The sequence below is a fragment of the Furipterus horrens genome, unplaced genomic scaffold (genome assembly GCF_987537825.1).
Source record: "Furipterus horrens unplaced genomic scaffold, mFurHor1.1.pri manual_scaffold_10, whole genome shotgun sequence".
NCBI lineage: Eukaryota > Metazoa > Chordata > Mammalia > Chiroptera > Furipteridae > Furipterus > Furipterus horrens.
In genome coordinates, this window is record NW_028327180.1 from 67,979,230 (window position 1) to 68,003,493 (window position 24,264).

General features: G+C 44.9%; 1 protein-coding gene across 2 annotated transcripts in view; it reads left to right on the forward strand.

Moving 5' to 3' along the window:
• DPYSL3 (dihydropyrimidinase like 3) overlaps positions 1 to 24,264 on the forward strand; it is a 107,558-nt gene that overhangs the window by 70,459 nt on the left and 12,835 nt on the right. For both annotated transcript variants that reach the window (XM_090288062.1, XM_090288061.1), the window contains exons 2-8: positions 4,269 to 4,357; positions 8,519 to 8,703; positions 11,138 to 11,302; positions 13,282 to 13,343; positions 14,245 to 14,325; positions 18,365 to 18,433; positions 22,312 to 22,432. In XM_090288062.1, the coding sequence (XP_090144188.1) occupies positions 4,269 to 4,357; positions 8,519 to 8,703; positions 11,138 to 11,302; positions 13,282 to 13,343; positions 14,245 to 14,325; positions 18,365 to 18,433; positions 22,312 to 22,432 (772 nt within the window). The remainder of the gene's footprint in view (positions 1 to 4,268; positions 4,358 to 8,518; positions 8,704 to 11,137; positions 11,303 to 13,281; positions 13,344 to 14,244; positions 14,326 to 18,364; positions 18,434 to 22,311; positions 22,433 to 24,264) is intronic.

Genomic DNA, 24,264 nt, shown 5'->3' on the forward strand with positions numbered 1-24,264 from the left:
ACTCTTAGCTAATAGAAAAACCTAGGTTCTGAGAGGTTAAGTCCTAACTTGAGATCACACACCTAGTTAAATGGTCTGCCTGATTCTCCCACTAGTGGGAGAATCCAGCTGCACCCACACTTACAGGCTGGTATGCCTGGCACTCTGTGGGCTGCAAGACCTCACCACACTCAACCCTAGGAGACTATGCAGAGCCTAAGCCAGGCAGAGTCCTCGGCTGATTGCTTTAGGTGCTGAATAGCTTCATTCTGCATTCCAGGACCCTTCCAGATTATCCCGATGTGTTCTACCAACACCATCACCCTCTAGTTCTCTCATGACCTGAGAAACATTGGTAGGCTCCAAACTAGACCATTCTTCCTCTTTGGGCACCAGCTCATGGATGCTTGACAACTTCAGCTGCTGGGAACAGAAAGCAAAGAGCCCACAAAGCCACGTTCACCTGTCCTTTCTAACTTCATCCAGGATGCCTTTTAATCTTAGATGTCAGATTTGTTTGTCTTGTTGGTTTTTGACCCCGGCATGTGCTCCTCTATAAAGCTGGTTCAGGAATCCACAAACATGCGTGTTCTGTAGCAGGTGAGGTTTGGTTTTAGGTGGCGTGAGAGTGGTCAGTGGTTATGTGATTCTTCAATGACATGCCTTAGACTGGCTTTTCAGACCCTTCTGTGTCTGATGACAGTTTGCCTGGGCTGCTCTTTTTTCATCCCACATGCATGGAAAGAGTTAAAATTAATAAAGCAGTTTTGTTAACCCCTTGAATAAAAGTTAGAGGGACAAGCTAAGGATCCCAGGGGCAGCCTCTCTTGGCGGTCTGTGAGTTGAGGTTTTTGGTATTTCTGTTTAGATTCCTGATTATTGAGGCAAAGAGGGTTTATTTAATTATCATTTGAAGAGTTTCCAATGACTACATCTCAGTGATGTTAATTCCCTTAGATCAGCTCTTACTGCTGATCCTCTAATACATTGGGCCTGAGGTAGCTTTTGCCCCTGGCTGATGTCTGATACTTGTTGAAGGAAGTGATGATCATGACAGTGGCTCAGGGCTGGATGTCCCTAGGCAGGAGGATGGTCATATTTCATAGTTGGTCTCTGTTCAGGCAATAACTGGCTCCTTTCCAAAAACCAGCTTACTTCAGTTCTTTGCTAGAAAGATAAAAGAACATCAGAAAACTACTGAGCTATGAGAGGGACCTCATAGTGGTTGGCCAAAAAGTTCATTTGCTTCATTCCATCTGATTGCTCCAGTAGTGCTTATCTGTCTTGAACTTCATTTGAAACAATTTTGTTAGATTGTATTGTGACAGCTGTCATATCTGCATGCATTAAAAAAAAAAAAAAAAAGCTCATCAAAATTGGGGAATTTTTGTGTAGCCATTTTAATATTGGGGATGGAAGAAAATAAGCAACATTTTTGGCATATTATGCTTCATTATTTTGAGAAAGGTAAAACCACAACCAAAAGGCAAAAAAGATCTGTGCAGTGTGTGGAGAAGGTGTTGTGACTGATTGAATGTGTCCAAATGGTTTGGAAATTTTGTGCTGGAGATTGCTCACTAGATGATGCTCCACGGATAGACCAGTTGAAGTTTATAGCAATCAAACTGAGACATCAATTGAGAACAATCAATGGTCTACCATGCGGGAGATAGCCAACATATGCAAAATAACCCAATCAATAAAGTTATTGGTAAAAATGAAAAATGTGCCTTTTATTTTATGGCGTAAACTAAATAGACATTTTGACCAACCCAATATTATTACAGGGCTCCTGCTGGAGGTGCTTCTGTACCCTCCTAGACACACAGAGTTGTGCCTGGGCCGGTGCTTTCTGCTCCTGGTCTGTGCCTTGGTCCTGGGCTGGCTGATGGCTTCGTAAGAGTTGTGGATGGAGCTTATAAAATGAAGGTGGCCAGAGCAGGCTGTGGGGTCTGCATTCCTTTGTCTAGGCAGCACAGTCCTAGGACAACCTCATACACATTTTCAGTTACTGTTAAAACGGTAGATTATAGTAGCCTTCAAGTATTTTTCTTAATTTTTCTTGAAGCCCAATTTTTTTGGCCACTTCCCAGAATTTTCTGACTCAGCTGGCCTTCCCATCATACCAATAGAGTGCTACTTCCTGTGTCCCACCCTTCACTCATTCATTTGACCAATATTTAACAGCTGTCAAGGATGGGCTGCAAGAACTAATAAAAGAATCAGAAGGCACGAGGTTTCAAAAGTAAAAGAGTCTTTGGCCAAGTCAGGAAACAATTGAACAATAAACCAGCTCTTGTAGAACATTGTAATTGTTTGAACTAAATTGCAATGGCAGCAGATGGAATTTGCTAGAAAGTCAGGTGGTGTGTCCTAGGGAAGGAAACCCTTTGCCTGGAGGTTGTCAGATGCTGGGTAAACATGAGAAAACAGAGAGAACATCTTTGCAAAGGCTTAGTGGCCCGAGAGCCTAACATGTGGCAAAAGCTACATGTGTCTTAGTTTTGCCACTGTATAAAATATGAGGCGATACATGATAGGAAGGAGGGTGGATGTCCTGACAGAGGCTAGGTCACGAGGGGCTTGTAGGTGATGCATGCTGGGAATTTGTATTCGACCTCATTAGCGCATCTTCTTGCCACATACATAGGTTCTTTCTAAGTGCCTCATTGATCTGCATCTTTGTAAAGTCCTCTCCCCTGCCAATACGGCATGATGAAATTTCTTGTTCCCGTGCAGTCTTGGAAGTAGGAGAAACTAAGTGGTAATTTGCTTTCTCTCTCATGGATCCCTTGTTTTAATTCTCATTTTCTGGCTTGACAGCTTTTATGTCTGAAGCCAGAAATCAGCTTAAGTGTGGAGCTTCCTTCCCCATAAAAGCTATGTCTTCTTTGAAAGCCAGTGCCTACCTCGTCAACTTCATTTCATGCCCCTTTCCTTCTTGATCTTTTTCAGGTTTCAAAGGAGCAGAACTTACTCCTACGTCCGGGCTTCTGCCCATTATGTTCCATCTCCTCCCCCATCTAAACTGATCTTCCCCAAAAGGCCTTTTCCAGCCTCTGTTTAAACAAGCTCCACTCCTTTATATTTGGGGACACTTAATACACTTTTACATTTTATTTTTATTTTACTTTCTTTTTGATTGCCAGACTTTTCTTTTAAGATCCATGAAAGCTATGACCTGATGTGACTCGTTCACAACTGTACCCTCCCCACCTATTTAGTAACAAATATTAAATAATTATTTGCTGAATGAGTGGATGGATGGGTGGATGCATGGTTGGATGGATGGAGTCCTTAACTTGAAATCTTAAAATCCAACCTGCTCTTCTTTTTTTCTTGCTCTAGTCCACTCAGCCAGACCCCTAAGAACTCTTGTCCCCCCTGAACCTAACACAGCTTCATCCATCCCTCATGCTGCAGTCTAAGCTCCATGCATTTAATGAAATCTGTGAAAGCTAACACTGATTTAGCTCCCCTGACTTAAATGGAAAGCACACGTTTATATTTTGTTAATAACCTTGGAGTCCATGTGCATTGTTTCCAGTTGGCTTACTTATCCAAACTGCATCTAAGTTGTAATTGTTAATGACTTTTTTCCTAAGAAAAAGCACTTTTTAATAATAAAAGCAATAAAAGAATGTATTTCAGAAGATGTGAGAAACACTGAGTGTAATTAAGCAAATATGAATCCTGCATAATTTTTCACCCTGAGTTAAACGCTATAGCTATTTTGTCTTCTTTCCCCCATCGAATGCTTTTCTTGTACCTTCCACAACTCCATGTACATGTGTGCATGCATGTATAAGAATTCTGAATTTTAAATATAGCATGACTACCATGTCATTGTAAAGACTTTTAAAGGCTCTTTCCTGGAATGCCTGATCTAAGCTCTATTTTTGAGTATCGCTCTGGAGTGACAGCAGAATACCAGACTGGGTGCTGGACACTGAGGTATAAGTTATCCCATTTTAAATATTGACTCCTTGCTGAAGTAGAAAAGATAATAAAAAAGTGTTTTTCCCCTGAGTGGCTGTTTCTGAGTGGCTATGATAGGTTGCTAAAGCAAGAGGTGGAACTCCAGGGAAATTTGAATTAGAGGAAAATGAGAAAGACCGGATACCCCAAAAATACACGCCATTCAAATGCTGAGTGCACTGAGCACACACGTGTCTTCAGTAAACGTGTTCTTGCTGGACTTACAGAGCAATGAATTGGGAGGGCTTTGCAGACCACTCTTCTTTGAAAGCTGAGCTGAAAGAATGACCCGTGTTCTCTTTTTCTTCTAGAGTGACCGTCTTCTTATCAAGGGAGGCAGAATCGTCAACGATGACCAGTCCTTTTATGCTGATATTTACATGGAAGATGGCTTAATAAAGTACGTAAATGGAACCCTTCTCTCTATCTCTTTGTACTTAGTCTCTTCTTCAGAAAGAAGGTGGCTCCATTTTGCTCACTAGTCTTATGATTCCCTGCATTTCACTTTTTCTTCTTGAAAATGAGTCTTTATTTTCACCTTTCAGTCTGGAGATACATGATTTTTCAAAAGCTGGAGCTGCCTTGGTTCACTTGGATTACATGGATGAAGTGGCAAATCTGAATTCAGTCTCTCAACTGCCATTGAGGGCCCTTTGTGCAAGCTGCATTGAAGGGCTTCTGTGTGTCTTGGGGAAGTGGAAGATGTGACTACTCTCCTTAAGGATGCTGAAAAATGTGCACAAATTATAGCATCCTAACAGATACCAGAGGAGCGCAAATGAGGACAAGTAATTTAGAAGTGTCCACAGGAAGGTGTTGAGGGCAGAGGTCATTTAAACTGAACCTTGACTTAGGTCAGATTTAGATGGGCAGAGCACAGGTAGGGCAAACATTTCAGGCGAGATTTCCAAATAGATAATTTAGGAATGTATAATTAGGTTACAGAATGGTTTGCCATTGGATGCCTGTAAGCAGCATTGCCAGGTAACCTTCCTGTGTAGTTTCCTTACCTAGTGACTTTTAAGAAAGGCCTTTATGTACACATAGCCTTTCGTCACGTAAAGCATGGTATGTCCCCACAGTGATAAAATATTGTATGGAACTGATGTATTCAGCTTATCCTATTAGCTATCTCTGACCTCATTCAGTTTTATATTTATATTATTCAATATCGTTGGCTAGTTTAAGATTCTGGTTACAGGAGACCTCTTACTTAACTTTGAAAACTTGGCTTAAATATAACTTTTTCTAGTGGACATTCCTTACCAGCCCCCAAATATGTTAGCTTTGCCTTCTATGAGCTTTCAAAACATCTTGTGCTTTTATTAGTTGTAGCAATTCTGACACTGTTAGGCCCCCTTGAGAGCAAGGATCTTACTTGTTCATCCCCATATCCCCTGCACTTAACCCAATACTTAGCACATAGAGCACTTGGCACTTTTATAAGAGCTACCTTTTATTGAGTCTGTAGTACATGTCAGGCACTGTTAAATGTTTTTATACCTTATCTCATCTAATCTCTCAGCAATCCTGTGAAGTACTATTATTACCCTCTTCTCAGATGAGAAGAAAGAAGGACAGAGAAAGTAAAAAACTTAATGAAGATCAACATATTAATCAGATGCATCGAATGAATGAATGAGCAAATGCCAGACGCTGGTGTTTAGTTGCCTTGCCAATTTCCATAAATACTTTTTCATATTAGAAGTAAAAAATGAAAATGCTAGGCAAGCTAACCAATATAAAACAATAATTTTGTCAAGATATGACATGATTGATTTTATATTTTTTATTACTAAAATTATTATATGTAGTGGGCTCTCTTCGGAGGTAGTGAATTCCCTCATTTAGAGATTCAGAGATGGAAAAAAATTTAGTAGCTAATGTTTCTTCCTTATATGATGCTCATGACAGGCATCAGTAATTGATCACAGAATTTTTCACAGTTGAGTCTTAAATACAGGCTCAAGCCATCTTCGCACACTGATTTAGGCTTCTGCTCCAGGGCTGAATGTGCCAAATGAATTCTCTTTGCTATCTCTATTAGATTGGCCTAGAGGCCACTTGCCAAGGATGTTATAGAAAGAATCTAACCATCAGATGTGTGTGGAGACAAGGTTGAATAAACACGGTCTTCATCCCTTCCTGAAATTTTGTATGTCTCTAACACCATACTTAACAGAGCATAAAATCAGAAATACAGATGGTCCTCAATTTAGATGGTTTGATTTAGGATATTTGTACTTTACAGTGGTGTGAAAGTGATATACCTTCAGTAGAAACCATACATCAAATTTTGAATTTTGATCTTTTTGTGGGCCAGTGCTAGATAGTACAATACTCTCATGATTCTGGGCAGCAGCAGCAATATTATTTTTCCCAACTCTAGGCTAATTTAAGCATTCTCAGCATGCTTAAGGAAGGCTAGACTAAGCTATGATGTTTGGTAGGTTACGTATCTTAAGTATATTTCACCTTACAATATTTTCAATGTATGATGGGTTTATTGGGACTTACAACCCCATCATAAGCCTGGGAGCATCTGTTATTTCCTCCAGCTGTTGCCTGTGGATATTTATGGGGTGCCTGCTATATGCAAGGCAGTTTTCTTAAGTCACTGGACATATGCTGTGGTAGGTACCATTGGGACCCAAGTTGTCATGTCGTCATGCTCTCTTCTCCTGGGGACCTTACAGATTTTAGGGGAACTGAATTATCTGTGTGTGTGTATGTGTGTGTGTGTGTGTGTGTATGCAAAGAACATGTAACATTACCAGATATCATAAAAATCAAGTAACTAAATTGTGGAATGGTGAAATTCAGAAGGAGAGGGCTATATGGGACTAGTGTGGTTATTAATTATGATACCTGATATTTATCAACTTCTTATATACCTAACATTTAATCTCCACAACAACCCTGTGGAGTAGGCATTTTTATTACATTTTACAGATGAAGGAACTGAGACCTGGTGAGGTTAAGTGACTTGGCCAAGATCATAAAGCTAGTAACTAGCAAAGCCAAATCTGTCCATCTAGATACCCCATATCCAGAGCCGATCCACAACTTTCATTAGACCTGGCTGTCAGTAGAAACTTGACTGAGGAGGGGACATGGAAGCCGAGCCTTCAAGGATTAGTGTGATATTGATTAGTTGGGTGGAGGGACAAGGAAGGCATTTCTGTTTTGGATTTGCTGCTACACTAGTCATCAGAATGGTGGAAACACACACACACACACACACACACACACACACACACACACACACACACACACACACACACACCAGGCAGCTCTTCTTGTCCTTGGTTCTCAGTTTCTCTCAGAGGACGATCAGTGAGGAGAAAAAGCAGGAATACTGCAGAGCAGTATCTGGACCAGACTGGGGTTACAACCAAGCCTGCAATTTTTCCACAGTGTGTTTTGAATTGTGGTGGCTCTGGAATGGCCTGGTGGTGATGTGGTAAAGTTGAACTCTTAAGAGATGTCAGAAATACTTCAGTGGCAGAGCTAAGATTTTGGCAGGTCAGTGGTGGACTTCTAGTGTCCCAAGGGACTTTCTTGCTTGGCTGGCTATGAACAAAGAGGAAGCATTCATGCTATTGGCATTGGGGCTCATGTGTCCTCAAGGTCGGGAGACATTTAATGACAATGTAGAGGCTTATGAATCCTACTTCTACCTGGAATCCATATTGGACAGATTTAACTGGGCACTGAAGTCATGAGTGTGAAATCATCTGTGAGGCAGCATTGTTCTAGGAGTAGTTTGTTCCTTGCCTTGTGTAATGTGCGTTTGACACTCATCAGCTTCCTCCCCACCCAAGTCCCCTCTCTTCCTCCCTGGGATACTCTGAAGCTTCCTGGGTGAAGGTGTGTTTAGTGGAGGTTGTCATAATCATCCTCCTTGGCTTGAAGCTTCTACTGAAATTCTGACCCCACAAAAGTAGCTGCAACTGAGCATGTACATCGGTAACTTCCTCCCTTTGAATCTGTTTTCACATGTGATTGACAGATAAATGATCAGAGAAGGTGGGATTGGGAGTGAAAACTGCGGTTCAAAAGGACGCAGACAGAGCCCTCTTTTGTTAGGAACCCAGATGAACCCACTTAGAGGACAGCTAAGTTCACATACATGTACTTCAGATGATTCATTACCTCCTGCAATCTCTCCTAACAGTTCTTTATTTTGCACTCTTTCACTTCCCTTTCAAATCTTATTCCTCACCCTTAATTAAAATAACAAAATGAAAGGGATAAAAAAACACTGTATTTTCAAAAAGTTATTTCACACCCCATATTCCAGACACTCCCAAACCCCTGGTGGGGTTACAGTACGAAACCAGGACACGTGTTTCTACCAAACAACATATTGGATTGTTTTGTGCCTATAAAAACTGTGTTTTTTATGTATACCTGTCTTTATTTGTTTCTAGATTGCCAAGTTTGTGAATCACTTGCAAAAATTATTCTGATAAAGAAGCATTTTGTTTAAAACCCTTATAATACTGTTTGTTTTTGAAGTCACTCTTTTAAATTACCAGTTGTTTCACTGTCTTACCAGGCAAATTGGAGATAATTTGATTGTTCCTGGAGGCGTGAAGACCATCGAGGCCAATGGGAAAATGGTGATCCCCGGAGGCATCGATGTCCACACTCACTTCCAGATGCCCTACAAGGGGATGACCACAGTGGATGACTTCTTCCAAGGGACAAAGGCTGCTTTAGCCGGTGGCACCACCATGATCCGTAAGTACCCCCCAGTGACACATTCCTGTTCCCAAATGTTAGGAATGTGTTAATCACTGGGATTGCTGATGGTAACTTGTCCACTTCCCTTGAGACAGTTTGTAGGCTTGATGCCTGATGGGACCTGATAAAAGCAGGTTGAGTGGGGCCATGGGCAGCTCACTGTAGCTGCAGAGAAGAGCTTCATGAGGCTCAGGACCACGAAAATAGCCATGTCCCCTGTCTGCCTGAGCATCAGGGGCTGGCGTGCAGGCAATGGACAATCAGAAATGACCACCTCGGGGCCCATCACTAGGGAAAGTGGACTGAAAAAATGTGGCTAGTAGGCGAATGATTACTGCAGAACTTCCAGTTTGGGTGTCAGGCAGGAGGGGGCAGAGAACAAAGCAGAGCGTGCAAACGGCACTAAGAGACATCCTGGAGAGAATGACAAAGGAGAGTTGAAGTTCTGGAGAAACGCGTGGGCTTTGGTCCATTTTCTGGTATCTGGTCGGTGCTGTATTTTGACCACTTCATATCTTGAAGATTAGGTAAACTGTGTATAGTTTCCTTTTTTCTTTCCTTTTTCTGGTAACTACAGCAGTTCCAAAGAAGCCGAGGGAGTTGCATGCCACTGGATTACTGAACAGAAAGTAGCCCAGGGCAGTCCTTCCTGTCCCAAGGGAATCCCAATGAGTTAGGTCCCCTCCCAGCCCCCATCCCAAATGGGTCAGCAAGAGCACTGTGTATTTCAACATCATATATACATCCACCTGAGAAAACAGGACAGTCAGAGCTGTAGAATTATTCACTTTCTTTTGCTTCTTTTCTATGGGAGCCCCAGCAGGCTTCAGCTAGTGGGGTGGGGGATGGGGGGGAAGCCTGGGAAAAGTGCACCGAGGCCATAAAAGGTGCAAGTCAGGGAGACCAAAGCTCCTTCCAGCCAAAGGGAGGAAGCCAACTGACTTCCCAGCAAGCTGCCTGCCTGCGCGGCCCTGGTACGGCTCCAGACATCAGTCATGGAGCTCCGTGCGTTTGCTTTCCGATAAGTGCACTTAGGCTGCTGCGACGGAGGGCTGAGGAAATGAGTGGCCTTGGTTTGGCTTCCTGCCGTCTGGGCATGGAGTTGAACTTGTCAGCATTCTGAAGATGTGGATGTTGCTTAGTCTTCTGCATTAGTGAAGGAGCAGGAGGACAGTCAGAGTTCCGGATGAAAAGGGAGAAAAGTATACGAAGAACCACACAAGCATATAGGCCCTTCATAGATCATTTAAAAACCCTGGGCACGCAAAAGAAAAAGAAAACTCACAAATCCCATATTGCTATTTCAGTTTGCCTATATATTTTTTCCTATTATTTAACAAAAGCAGGATCATAATAGACATATGGTGTTTTAGCCTCCCATTTTCACAAAATGAAGTATCAGAGATGTCTTTCCATTCATTTATTTTTATTCTACCCCAACACATATGATGGATGCCAAATTATCTGTTTTATGAAGGTATCACAATTTATGTATTTAATCAAATTTCCCTATTGTTAATATTTTAATTTCCAGTTTTCCCTTATGTATCTATGTGATAATGTAGACTGATGAAGATCTTTAGAACCCAGATTTTGCACACAGCATTGTTTATTTCCTTTGGAATAATTCTGAGGCACAGGAATCATCAGTGAGTTAAGGTATAAAAAAAATCAAGGTTTTTGATATCTATTTTTATTATTGTTTTTAGGAAAGTTGTACCAATTCTCTCTTTTTCTCTTCTGCCCAGGCGAACTATAAGGGTGTCACTTTTGCCTTATCCTCACCAACTTAAATGTTATTAATTAAAAAAATATTATTCATGGTTGCAGGCACTGCATGAGTACATTTGGGCCTCAGAGGAACCAGATACTTGACAAAGAATTCACACAGATATGAGATCTGTGCGGCTAGTGTCAGGTTCATTTAACTGACACTGGCTCTTTGCTGTGGCAGTAAGCATGAAAGTGTCACTCTTCTGTCCCTTCTCCACCCTTACAAGGGAGTTGGACTTTTATCTCTTCTGGCAACACCCTACAGTACTGGTAATAATGGCACATAGTCTGCATGCATTGATATCCAACATTAATTGAGCACTTACTATGTGCCAGGGGCATCAGGTTAAGCACTTCAGTGCATTTTCCCATTTCATTGGATAACAACATTAGAAGGAAGGCACTATGGTATCCTGTCTCCCACCCTACTTTGGACCCATTTTCAGGATGAGAAAAATGAGGTATAGGGAGATTAGTAATTGGTCCAAGGTCACATAGTTACATGACAGTTAAATCATCAGCACCTCTTTCCAAGGTTCATTCCATGCTCAGGAAATAGAGGTTTTGCAGTCATGGCTCAGCAAGCAGGAGCAGGCCTGTGCAAGGGAGCATGAAGGCTGTGTCAGTGAGTCACCCGTCTGGGGTCTCTGTCACTCAGTTGACCACGTGGTGCCCGAGCCTGAGTCCAGCCTGACGGAGGCCTATGAGAAGTGGCGAGAGTGGGCCGACGGGAAGAGCTGCTGTGACTATGCCCTGCACGTGGACATCACCCACTGGAACGACAGTGTCAAGCAGGAGGTGCAGAGCCTTATCAAGGACAAAGGTGAGCCTGAACCTGCCCTCCTCCCTTCTGCCCCTTCTTCCCCGTCGCCACACCTGCCACTCATTTCAGTCCCTTCTCCTTGCTTGGAGCCTGGAACCTCAAACATGCGTGTTGGGTGGTAGGGGCACTGCTCCATCCCAGGCACTTCATTTATTCCATTGCTCTTACTTCTTCCCAGGTCCTGCGAGATCCTCACATGGCAGGTAGGGAACCTGAGGCTCAGAATGAATAGCCCAGGATCACAGAGCTAGGGAGCAGTAGGTCTTCCCACAGGCTGTGCTCTTCACCTCCACGCAGTGCTACCCACTTGACAGAGGAAGAAACTGAGGCCAGGAGAGGTTAACGTCATACTTAAGGTCACACAACTACTCGATAAGAGATTAGGAATTTTTAAGCTCCATCATTTTCACTCCAAAGATCAAACCCATCACTATGATATATCAACAGTATCCTCAGAAAGGCTAAGACATTTCTGGGAGCAAAGATGTGTTTGTACTCAGGCTAGGTGCTTAGGGCATGAACACATGTTCGTGTGTGTGTGTGTGTGTGTGTGTGTGTGTGTGTGTTCTCTCAGTGAGTGCATGACTTAGGTTCCCGTTGTCCTCTTAGCCTCTTTTCTTCTCCTTCCTGTGTTTCGATTGCCAGGAATTTCACACATGTGCACTGCCCCTCCCCGACCCCCTGCCCCGCCCAGACCTGTGACATGCTCGGGGACTTAGGGAAGTATAAGAAATGGCCTCTGCTGCGCATCCAGGGCAGAAGGGGACAGGCCAGTGAAGAGCTGCAGAGTCAAGGCCACAAGATGTGGGACAGTTATCGGATGAGCAGTCTTGATGTAAAAGCCAGGCGTGCAATGGAAGGGAGTGTGTTTTGGGTCGGAGGGGAGAGGAGGACCTCCCAGAAGACAGCTTTTCCTTTCTCTTCCCTTCCTCACCCCACAAGCTCTGCCCCAGTCCTTCCTGGTTCAGAACGAGGGGTTACCCCTCCCTTCTTTCTTGTATCTCCTTTCACACTGGGCATCTGAACCAGGGGTGGGAAATTGAATGGCTTTAACACCACTTTCCTTTCCAAAGGCCTGGGTCATTCCACAGACAACAGAGAGGCTGAGGGGAGGGCAGCGTTGGGAAAAACTGCCCTTAGTTGCGCCACTCGGGGTGGGAAGCTCTCAGATTACAGCCCACTTTTGCCCTGGAACACTGTGGACTGAGCTGGCCCCGATGGCTGGAGACCAAACTTAACCTCTTTGTTTCAGAGTGATTCTGTTCTCCAGTCCCACCTGTTCTGTACATTGCTGTATTAATAGTTTATTTGAGGTGAAAAATTAAATAAATGGCTTTTTTATAACCCTTATGACTTAGATATTTAAGCGCAAGAGGATGCTTGACGTCTGCCCAGTAGCTCTGTAGTGCGGGCACTTATTAACTAGTGAAATAAACCAACCCCAGGAGAACCACTCGTGGAGACCAAGTATGTGCCAGGGCTCGTGCTAAGAGCTTGGCGTGTATCTCATTTCATGTTTCCACCAATCTTATAAAGCAGGCTACGGTATTTTTCCATTTTATAGATGAGGACACCAAGGTAAGAGGTCAGGTGTTCTAAGCTCCTGGAACTAGAATGTGGTGCAACCCCCAGTGTGTGAACACAACCAGTGTGCTACAGTGATTTTCAAGGATACGTATACTGCCTGAAGCAATAGCGAAGCTTATTGACCCTGTGGACTGGGGAGTGCTGGGCGGGGGCAAGAAAGGGGTGCAGAAGGAGAGACCATTCCCTACGACATTCCGTAGGAATTGCTGCTTTACAGAGTGCAAAGGGAATAGGAAAATGCTTCTGGAGAATGGGAAGCATCTGCGTTGCACTGGACGGGAGCCTATAATGTACTCAGGCCCCATGGGCCATGGAAGTGGAAATCAAGGATGGAGAATGGTCGTGATAATGCTGTCTTCTCCTGTCCCCCCACTCCCTTCTCTCTCCTGCAGGGGTTAACTCCTTCATGGTTTACATGGCCTACAAGGATTTGTATCAAGTGTCCAACACAGAGGTAAAGGCGCATTGCTGTGTGGCTTGGGGTATCTGGATGGGTTTGCTATTGTTGCTGATGACCTTGGCTCCTTGAACTTGACTCACTGTGGGCACTGGGAGAGACTGCCGGGCCAGGATGCTTCTTGAAGCCTTTGCAGTCCATGCTACAGTTTCAATCATGTAGCAGGGAGGGTGCCCACAGCAAGGCAGACAGGGAGCTAGAATTTCCACCGGCAGAAGCTTTCTTAAAAGGACAAGAGCAGGGGCATGCCTAAATTTCCACGTGCCAAACAAACCCAAACCCCTTATGTGCTCGGGCACATGGGAGGTGCTCAGCCTTGTAAGATTAAGGATGGCCTTCTGCTGTTTGGGGTAATTTTCCCAGCTTGCTTCTGACTCTCTCCTTAAGAAATCCGTGAAGCATGTTTGTTTGAGACACATCTAAAGTTTTCAGTAAAATACAATAATTTAATTCCCATAATTCCTGGTGAGAAGGCCAGGGAGGTCTGTCTTGAGAGGTTGAGAGAGAGGGGTTTCATCTCTTGTGTTAGCTTCTGGCCAGGCTGCTGTGGCTTTTGGGAGCCCTTGTTGAGAAGGATTCTGAAACTCTGTCTCAGCTCAGTGGGAAAGAATGCCGTACAAATGCGTGTGTGATGGGGGATTGGGGAGAGGGGTTGGTGGCTGTTTGTTATATATTCGTCCTGTCTGCTTAGGCGACGTAAAAAGTTCTGTATATAGTTTTCTGGAGTTTCTTCAGACTCGCACTCTTCTTGAGTTGGGCATGTTTTAGTCTGTATGTCTGCCCTAGTCACTGATTTCCTCTGGTTTATCTCATCCTGGCTCTGGTAGTCGGTCCTTGTGTGAGGTTGCTCAAAGCATCGGTGGCATGTGAAGGTGACAGAGACTCATTTCTGTTTCAGCTCTACGAGATCTTCACCTGCCTGGGAGAGCTGGGAGCCATTGCTCAAGTTCATGCTGAGAATGGGGATATCATTGCGCAGGTAATGGTGTGCCACTCCCCGGCGCATGCTGTTGGCTGGGGCTTCGCTCTGCGTCCCATCTGCTTCCTCATTCCTTCACGTTGCTTCAGCTCCCACTATGTGCAAGGCACCTTCATAAGTTCTCCACTAAAAACCTGCCCTAAAAGGTCTCACTGTCTAGGAAGAGGAAAGAAAATAAATGTAGACAAGTGAGGGAGAAAGCAGAAGCTGTTGGAAAACGGGAAGAGATCTGGCCATTCTGCTGAATCGGAAAAGGTTTCCTGGAAGAGGAGGTTTTCAAATCGGGCCATTTATTACAGCAGCACTGCTGATCCTCTTTTCAAAATGAGTCCAAGCTATGTGCCGTTCTCCATCCTAAAGAGAAACCCTAAGGCAGCACTTCTTGGAAGCCAGAAATCCAATATAGGACTGTGGCACTCACAGCCTTAGATAATAAAGAACTGAGGTCTTGTGGGGATCAGATGTCCCATTGGTTTCCTGGAAATCACACTGAGAAACCTGAGGAAAGCAAGGGAAGTGAGGGTCCCAAGGCCCAAATTGATCATTTGCAAGGAAGCAGAAAGTGCTTCTCTCCCATCTCCAGGGCTCCTTAATGGGCTAGATGCACAGATGTGTCTTAGCCAGGGTTCTGTTTATCCCAGGGCTGGCCTCCGCTAGGTGGAGGCTGCCAGAGAAGAGTGTATGCTATCTCTTAGTCCATGCCATAATATTAATAGCAAGAAACCATTATTCATTCTTTCAAAGAGTATTTCCTGAGCGCTTTGTGCCAGGCATTAGGCTATGTAGAGGTGAGCCAAAACAGATGTCTTGCATAGCTCAGAAGTGCTTGGCTGTGCCTTTATTCTAGAAGTTGTCCAGGATTTGGTGAATGTGATTGTCAGGGGTGTGGGAACAATGTTGAGGCCAGACCTGTTTGCTTCCAATGACGGGTACCATTTTGTGAGCACTTACTACCATGTGCCAGACTCTGATAGGGCTCTAGTATGTTTGCATTTAATGTTCACCCAACCCTTTAAAGATGGCTGCCACCACCCCCCTGGACCCCCTCCCCCCCACTATTTTATAGATGAGAACATTGAAGCACAGAAGGATTGTGTCACTGGTCCAAAGATCGTAGCCAGTAACAGAGGAACAAAATCTTAGTCCCTGAGGTGACGAGCCTCGGTGGGCATCTCACCCAGAGGTGGTGCGTCCAAGCCCCTGTCCCACCCGTCCGCCAGCAGGCTCTGGGGGAGGCAGTGCCCCAGCTGTGCAGGGCTCCAGCTGTTGGGAGTGTTGTCTCTAGAGGAGGTGAGCTCAGCATGCAGTTTCCTCTTGCTTGTGACCAAGGGGGTTAATTAGTCAGGCCCCTGACAGCCTTCTCCTACGCCCCCCACACACCCAGAGATAATGAAATCATTTTCCAAAGAGGGTCCAAATTCCTTGCTCGCAGGGGAAGTGTGTGGTGGTGTTGGAGCTGTCACTCCTCCCCCTTCTCCAAGTATTCGGTGCAGCCGCCAGAGGTCCCAGCCCTCCCTCCAGATGCCTGAGAAACTGAACTCCCTGCTTCTTCAGGCTGGAGCCCGCAGAGGCAAACGAGCTCCAACTCTAAACCCCTCCTCCAGCTTCCTCCATGGCTCCTTGGCACAGAAGTAGCTCTGGCTCCCCTGACCCCCACCCTTCGCTACCTTGGGAAGATCTGGTCTCAGTCAGGAAAAGGATAAGGGCATTTTTCCATTTGGATGAGTTTTCTTGTGTCTGTTTATTGAATTCAGCTTGAACTGAAAGATTTGATCACATTATCTAACTGAAGCAGCTGCTGCCTTCAGATCTCTGGCTGCTCTTGATGCCAAAGTGACTGAAGAGGAAGAAGGAATCTTTTCCTATGGGCCCCAACTAGGAAAATCTTCAGAAGGACAATCTGAGAGCACAGATCCTTAACCGCTCATCTAGCATTTATTGAGCACCTACTATGGGTAGAACATTAGAGAGGAGAGATGAAAAAGACAGAGTCCCTTTCCTCATGGAGCAAACCGAAACTGTGCCATGACCCAAACTGCCTGAAAGTGCCACTGCTCCCCATCTGTGAAAGGTGGCACCAATGGCCCTTTACATATCATTCTTTAAAAATACTTGTTTTTATTGATTGGTTTTAGAGAGAGAGAGGAAGGGGGAGATGGGGGGGGCGGTGAGAGAGACAAACATCAATTTGTTGTTCCACTTATTTCTGCACTCAGTGGTTGACTCTTGTATGTGCCCTGATTGGGGATTGAACCCATAGCCTTGGTATGTCGGGACAATGCTCTAACCACTGAAATACCCAGCCAGGGCTTGCATGCAATTCTTCCAACTCTCGGGGCACCCTGGCTTTTGGGACAGGACTTTCCGGCATGAACAGTGCATTAGAATCACCCAGGGAACTCAGAGACTGACTTCTAGGATTCTCCTGGTTCTGGAGTTGCTGATTGACTAGGTCAGGAGTAGAGTTCAGACAAGTGTTTTTGAAAGAGTTCTCCTGGTGAGCTTCATCTGCATGTTGTCCCAGAACTCTTGAACAAGATAAAGGTGACTGTGTCTTGTCAGACAGAAGATATTTCCATTGGAGACCTTAACCCTTGTGTGAGTGAGTTCAGGACGCAATTCAAAATGGAAGCTCGCCAGATTTTGGAAGAAATTTTATTCAGTCCAAATTTCGATGCATAAAATAATAAGAATGAAACATGGAGGTGCATTGCTAGAAAAATCAGCCTCTGCCTTTTTTCAAATTCTGTAGAGCTGGTAACTGACCATTTTACTTACTGTGGTTGCTTATAGTAGTATCTTCCTTTCTACTCCTTTTAAAAAATATTATTAAAAACAAACAACAAAATAGTCCTTTTCAGGGTGGAAGGTATCCCTTCTTTTCTAAACATCTCATGGTTTCAGAGTGAGATGTAGTTTGGTCTCTCTCCATCTCTCACATCGCCAGTGCAGAGGTTCAGAGGAACTGGCCTTTGTACCTTGAGAGTGAAAGCCACCAAAACTGTAGTGATGGTGGCTTGGGATTTGTGCCAGCTCCAATTAGCCCTTGTGTGTGTTCACTGCCCAGCCACCTGCTTCTTCCAAAAAGCTGGCCAGAAGTCTGAGGAATTTAGCCATCAGCCACGAGAGGTAGGCAGTTCTGACTCATCTGAGATCTAATTAATTAGAAATTGATCAAAAGACGAACTCAAGTAATACTGGGTAGAGGCACTGTTTTATCCAATTAAATTCTAACCCATTCATTTATATCATAAAAGTAAAGCGTTAAAAAGCCTGATGGGCTTACTAAAGTGCAGACTCCTTGAATTGAACCACAGGCATTCTGATCTGGCCGACATGGATACGGCCAGGCACCTGCATTTCTACAAACACAACTCACTTCATTCTCCCATCGGTGGTGGGTTGACCAGACTTTGGGAAACGTTGGACTGCACTGTAAGTCCCATCAAGTCAGGGGGTCCCACTGCCTTGGTTCGAGTACCTAACCTGGAGTCTGGCACGAAGCAGATATTCAGTCATTGTGTTGAATGAGTGAGTGCTAAAGTACATGAATGAATGAAAGAAACGAGTTAAGGGACAGTATTCTCAGAGGCCTGCATCTGAAAGAAATGAAGTGTAAGTGATTGTGTGACCGCTGATGCGTAGTGTAGAGAACAACCGGTACTCTTTAATGGACTTTCTTTGATAAGCAGACCACTCTTAAATGTTTTTTCTCCTTTTAGTTAAGACTACCCTATTTTGCAATTCCATATACAGAGTTAATGGATTTTTTTCAACACACACATTTTATTTTTTTCCCTTGAACACATCTTCAGTGTAACTTTTCCAGATCCTAGTTTTTAAGACTTAGGAGTTAATAGCATCATTATGTTTTTTAAAGTTTAAGTTCAGGTATTGATATATTATAAGAAATTGTAGGAGTACCTTTTTTTGTTGGTCGGAATGATTTCAGGCTTTGAAATAAATCTTGACTAAGTAATATAAGTTTTTAAAACAATAAAAAAATAAGAACTATCCTCTATCTTTTTTCTCCTTCCAGGAACAATCCCGGATGTTGGAAATGGGGATAAGTGGCCCCGAAGGCCACGTACTGAGCAGACCAGAGGAGGTGAGTTGCAGCGGGGTGGTGGGTGATGTAGGGGGAGAGGCAGAGAGCTGTAGTAGCACTGTGGGCTTTCTTTCTTACCAGCATCTTCCGAGAGTCTCGCATTGTCACAACCCCAATCTCAGCAGCTTCCCTGATGGCCTGTCAGTCGCTTTCCATTTGCAGTGTTAGCGTGCGGCCTCCCGTCCCTAGGTGCGTGCACACACAGTGTATGAACAAACGTGGTGAAAGGTGCTGAGGCTCTGTGAGGACCAGGCAATACGACTGGAACATTTCTTCCAAAGACCACTTTGAATGACTGAACTCAAGGGCCCCTGAGAAAATTAGAAAGGAATGCTTACTTTTGACCCCTAATCCCTCCAAAGACAACACCAGCTGGGGGGTACTCTGTGGTTATTCAGTAGGAGAGGTACTTAGGTAAATTCTTTCTTAATCAATGTGAAATTTGGAGACATTGCTACTTATTCCCTTATTCCACACTATATTTTGAGTCCTGCAAAATATTGGCTGTATGGATAGGAGGCTGAATGGGTTTTTAATAGGCAATATGCCTATTGATTTGTGTAAGGGGATGATTGCATCTAGGTATGGAAGTTTCCCACATGTAAAATGAATGCTGATTAGCGACTGTGCTTAACAGCTGGAGAGCAAATGAAAGGGAAGTAGGGGCTGATTTCATGTCTCCGGGATGTCAGCAGTCTCACTTGCTGGCACAGGGCACAGCTGGGACTTGGCTGCCCATATGGCTGAAAGCATATTGGCTTTGGAGGACAAGCCTGGGTCTGGCACCTGGAGCCAGTTCAAGGTTCTCCATGTCAGCAAAGTGAACCGCGTTCCTGCTCTGTCATTCCAAGCCGCACACTCTACAGCAGGTAGAAGAAGGAGTCAGAACCAGAAATGGTTGCATTCCAGTTGCCCATCTTCTTAAGAATCTTTTTAAAAATTAAATTGTAACACACATAGAGAAAAGTGTTCCTGTCCTAAAGGTACAAGGAATTTTTGCAAATGGAATACACTTAGGTAAGTGGCCCCCTCTTGGAGAAACAGAACATCATCTGCATCCCAGAAACTCCTTTGTCAGATGATCTTTTTGTTACCAGTTGAAATAACTTATAAATTTGACTGTTGGGAATATAAATTGGTGCAGCCAGTATGGACAACAATAAGGAGGTTCCTCAAAAAATTAAAAACAGAACTATCAGCAATTCTTCTTCTAGGTATTTATCTGAAGAAAATGAAAACACTAATTTAAAAAGATATCTGCACCCCCATGTGTATGTAGCATTATTACAATAGCCAAGATATGGAAACAACCTAAGTGGTCTATTGATGGATGAAATGGATGAAGAAATGTGGTGCATGCACACGCACACACACACAATAGAATATTAATTCAGTCATAAAAAAGAATAAAATATTGCCATTTGTAATAACATGGATGGACTTTGAGGGCATTATGCTATGTGAAATAAGTCAGATAGGGAAGGATAAATACCACAGGATCTCACTTATATGTGGAATCTAAAAAACAAAACAACAATCACTACCGTCCCCCCCGCCCCCCCAAAAAACCAAAGGTCATAGATACAAAGAACTGATTGGTGGTTGCCAGAGGTAAGGGGCAGGGAAATTGGATAAAGATGGTCAAAAGGTACAACCTTCCAGATATAAAATAAATAAATCACGGGGATGTAATACACAGCATGAGTGACTATAGTTAATAATACTATACTGCGTATTTGAGAGTTGTTAAGAAAGTAGATCTTGAAAATTCTCATTACAAGAAAAAACTTTGTAATTGTGTGGGATGGACATTAACAAGACTTATTATGGTGATCATTTCACAACAGGTACAAATATTGAATTATTATGTAGTACACCTGATACTAACATAGTGTTATTTGTTAATTACACCTCAATTAAAAAATTTGTATTGGGGTTACAGTCACAGCATCCCTGTAAAAGTCTGTGTCCTTAATGCCAGGTCCCTGCTACAGGACCCTTGCTTTGTACTCAGTACCATGCTCTGTTGTCACAATTGTCCCTGCTGATGCTCTGGGTAGCTGGTGTTATTGTGTATAACGAAGCTGAAGATCAGAGCAGTCAATGCACTGACCCATCATTTCTGAAGGATTGGAAGGTTGTTTGCACAGTGCAAGCAGGCCAGGGTGATCAGCGCTATTTGTGACACTTTTTTAAATGCTGGTCACTGTTGAGATGTGCTGGCAAGATAGAGCCTTCAGCAGCAGCCAGGGGATTTCTGAGCAAAGTCTATTTTTGTTCTTTGGTTTATTTGTTCAACCCCCCCATACTCCCCTGTTCCCTGTTTCCGTCTCCTTTTTAGTAGAAAGCCTTGTGGCTGCAGATCCCAACAACCCTCGAAGCCCTTTTGGGTGAAGTCGGAGAATGATGTAACCTTCCAAAGATAGTCATGTTGTCAAGGTGCTGAAAATCCTGCAGTGCTGTGAGGGATCGAGATCAAAGGGGCCTGGGCAGAGGTCATGAGGCAGCTGGAGAGGTCAGGATAAGTGTGAAGAGGGGGGATGGGGCATAGGAGGAGCCAGCCTCTCTTCAGTTCAAAGCACAGCCAAATACCATCTCCTGTGAGGTTGTTAGAGAGCTGAGCCCAAGGCCCAGAGACACCACTCCAAGAGTCTAGGTATTTCCAGAGGGTGGTCACGTTTCCTTGTGGTCAGGGGCCTCCAGGGTCTTGTCTACATGGAGCAAAGTGCAGCTTGAGGGGCACCAGCTTGACCGGCCAAATTCTTAGAGCCTGTCTGCTGAGCCACTCACCATGGGCAGGAACTGGTTTGCCTCGGGCTTCTGCAAGCTATTTTTGGTCTTTTTTAAAAGGGTTGGGCTGCATAGGCTAACCAGAATGTCATATCCATCCAAAAAGGAAGTGTTGCTGATTGAATGGAAAAATGCCAGGATCTCTGCTTTGGGCTGCATGGGACTAACTTAGGTGGTAACTCTGGGTAGTAACGCAGGCTCTCCCATGTGGTCAGAGGCTGCCATCAGTAGGAAGACCAATAGCCATCCTTCAAGGAACGCTGGCCTGGGCCCAGGAGTGTGGGCTGATTGCTTTGCACAGATGAACTTTCTTAATCCTCAAAACAGCCAAATGTGTCAGATCCTAATATCCCCAATTTATGGACCTGAGGCTTTAGGAAGTCATGGGAGGCACCTGACGTCAATGAAGCTTCTAAGTGGCAAAACCGGAAGTCAGACCCAGGCCATTGGAGGAAGCCTAAGCTCTCAGACCCTGCTTTGTTAGTAAAATAAGGGAAAACTCCCCCTTTCTTACTTATGAATTCAACTGAGCTGGCTAGCATCTTTGAAAACATGAATGCTACATTAGGGAGACTGATAACAAAGGAGTCTGTGTGTGGACAAGCCTGGGACTCATTAGGATAAGATGTGTCTGACTGCCTGTTGCTTCAGGAAAGGGTTAGGAGAAACAATGTCTCATTGGCTCAACTGGTGATTTCAAACATGCAGGGGTTGGGGTTGTGTTTTGCCAGAGAAGCTGCCCTGGGGAGACTGAGAGCAAAGGCTTCCATCACATCTGCCCTCCCTGTGATGATCACAGGCCGAGGAGAATCTCAAGCTGCGTAGATGTAGTGTTTGCTCTGTCCCAGGCCCTGGTATCACACAGCAACCCTCTGCTGTCCTCTCCTGATCGCCATCCGCTGCCCAGGGGAGGGGCAGAGGTGAGAAGCCCAGGAGAGTGAGCCAGCCAGGCAGTGCTGAGGGCGTCCAGCTCCAGGCCCTCTTGGCTCTGAACGTCTGCCCTGCGTTCGTGTGCGGAGGTAGGGGGGCGGTGGCTTTGAGAACCTCCTGTTCCTATCGACTCCTGGGAACTTGTTTTTTTTTTGCAGCTGGAAGCGGAGGCTGTGTTCCGTGCCATCACCATCGCCAGCCAAACCAACTGCCCTCTCTACATCACAAAGGTCATGAGCAAGAGCGCGGCTGACCTCATCTCACAGGCCAGGAAAAAAGGTGATTCGTGCTCCCAAGAGCTCGCAGCCCTGACGCCGCACGTCTTCTTTCCTCCCTAAATATCGAGTGTAAATGGTGCCTGGTTTGCTCCTTGCCTCACTCTCTGGGAAGCCCCTCATCCACGGTAGCCCATTTGATCCTTTCCGCATCCTAGTGGAGCATAGGATCCTGGCATTAATCCCATTTGGCAGATGAGTAAACTGAGGCTCAGGAAGGGTTAGTGGTTTTCCTGAGATGACACAGCTTGAATCAGATCTTTGGAGACTTGGTTCATCTTTCTTTCTCCCTTTGATCTTTTAGTGTCACTTCACATTATCTGAGCTTTATAAATGGACATATCCGTCAAGATTATATTGGGTACAGAAGTCAAAGATCTGACTCAAACTGACCTAAGCAAACAAAAGTAAATTACTGGTTGAAGGTATTTCAGGCGCGGTCAAACCGAGGGGCTTAAACAATGAGATTAGGGTTCTGTCACTCTCACTCCTGTCTTGAGTCTGCTGGCCTCTCTAGGGGCCTCATGTTCAGTATGAACAGTGATAATAAATGCCGAGAGGTGCCTGTTGTCCTCCACTCTTGGTGGGGGTGGGGTGGGGCATGATGAGGAGGGAAGTACATCTTTTCCAACAGCTCAAGCCCAAGTCCCCAGGAGGGCTGTGACAGCCTTGGCTTGGATCATGGGCTCATCCCTGAACCAGTATCTGCTCTGGGGATGGTGTAATTGATTGGCCAGGGTGCAGGGGCAGGGTCCCACCCCCTGAGCCACACAGGTTAATACAAAAGTTATTTTAGAAAAGGGATTGAATGTGTTTCCAAAGTGCGTCCAGTGGCATTGGCCTTCGTGACCTGGACTCTGTCCCCACCGGCTTCGGCCGCATTCCTCCATTACTGTTAACTTGGGCTTCATTTGCTCACCTTGTGCTAAGCCAAAGTTTCCTCTCACTTAAAAGCTTTCTTTTCTGCTTTTTGTTCTTGTTCCTAATGGAAGATGAATGGGCTCACTGGTGCACAATGTGGCCGAGAAGCTGGAGGCGTGGGCTCTGTGTTTGGTTGTGTGACGGGACCCCTGTGTGTCCGTGGCCATATTGGCAGGGGAGGGACCCACAGGGAGTGATTCATCAACCAAACTCAGAACTGGTCTGTGAAACTCCAGATGTGAGTAAGTGACTGGGGTGGCTAAAAATAGTTCCAGCTGCCTCTGATGGCTGCGGTTCAGCTGCCTGGCCTTCTGGCAGTGGGGACCCTTTTCTTACAGGAAGGGCATCGTGCGAGTTGTCTGGACAGCCTTCCAGCTGGCGGAGTCCAGGGCTCTTCCTGCCTTACGCTGCTCACAGTGAGCCTGCTGTTTTCTCGCTCAGCTTTTCAGGGTGCAGCGTGGCTACTGGGTACGATTCATGGGCGAGAACTGGGAAAGTGGCCCCGTGTGCCTTACCCATTCTTGGAGAAAGGCAGAAAAAGAGAAAGAAAGGAGCATAGGAACCCCCACACCTCTTTCCATGGCAAACTACTATGGTCCGCCTCTGGTGCCTCCTTCTGGGGGCCCATTCTCAGGATGACCTGGGGCCTCAGGACAGAGTGTTTCAATGGTAGGCAGGGTCTTACTTTAAACTTCACGTAGAAAAATTCCTCACCCTTCACTTTCTGACTCATGATCCGCCGGCAAGGATGAGTACAGCTGTGCCAGGGTGGCATTATTTCAGTGACAAAAAATGAGCTGCTGAGATCGAAGCCAATGAACTGCTCATGAACTGCCATTCTTTGGGAAAGAGTCAAGGGCATTCAGATGGGAAGACAAAGTGTAGCAGGGTTCCCTCCTCCCTTCTGAGCAGGTT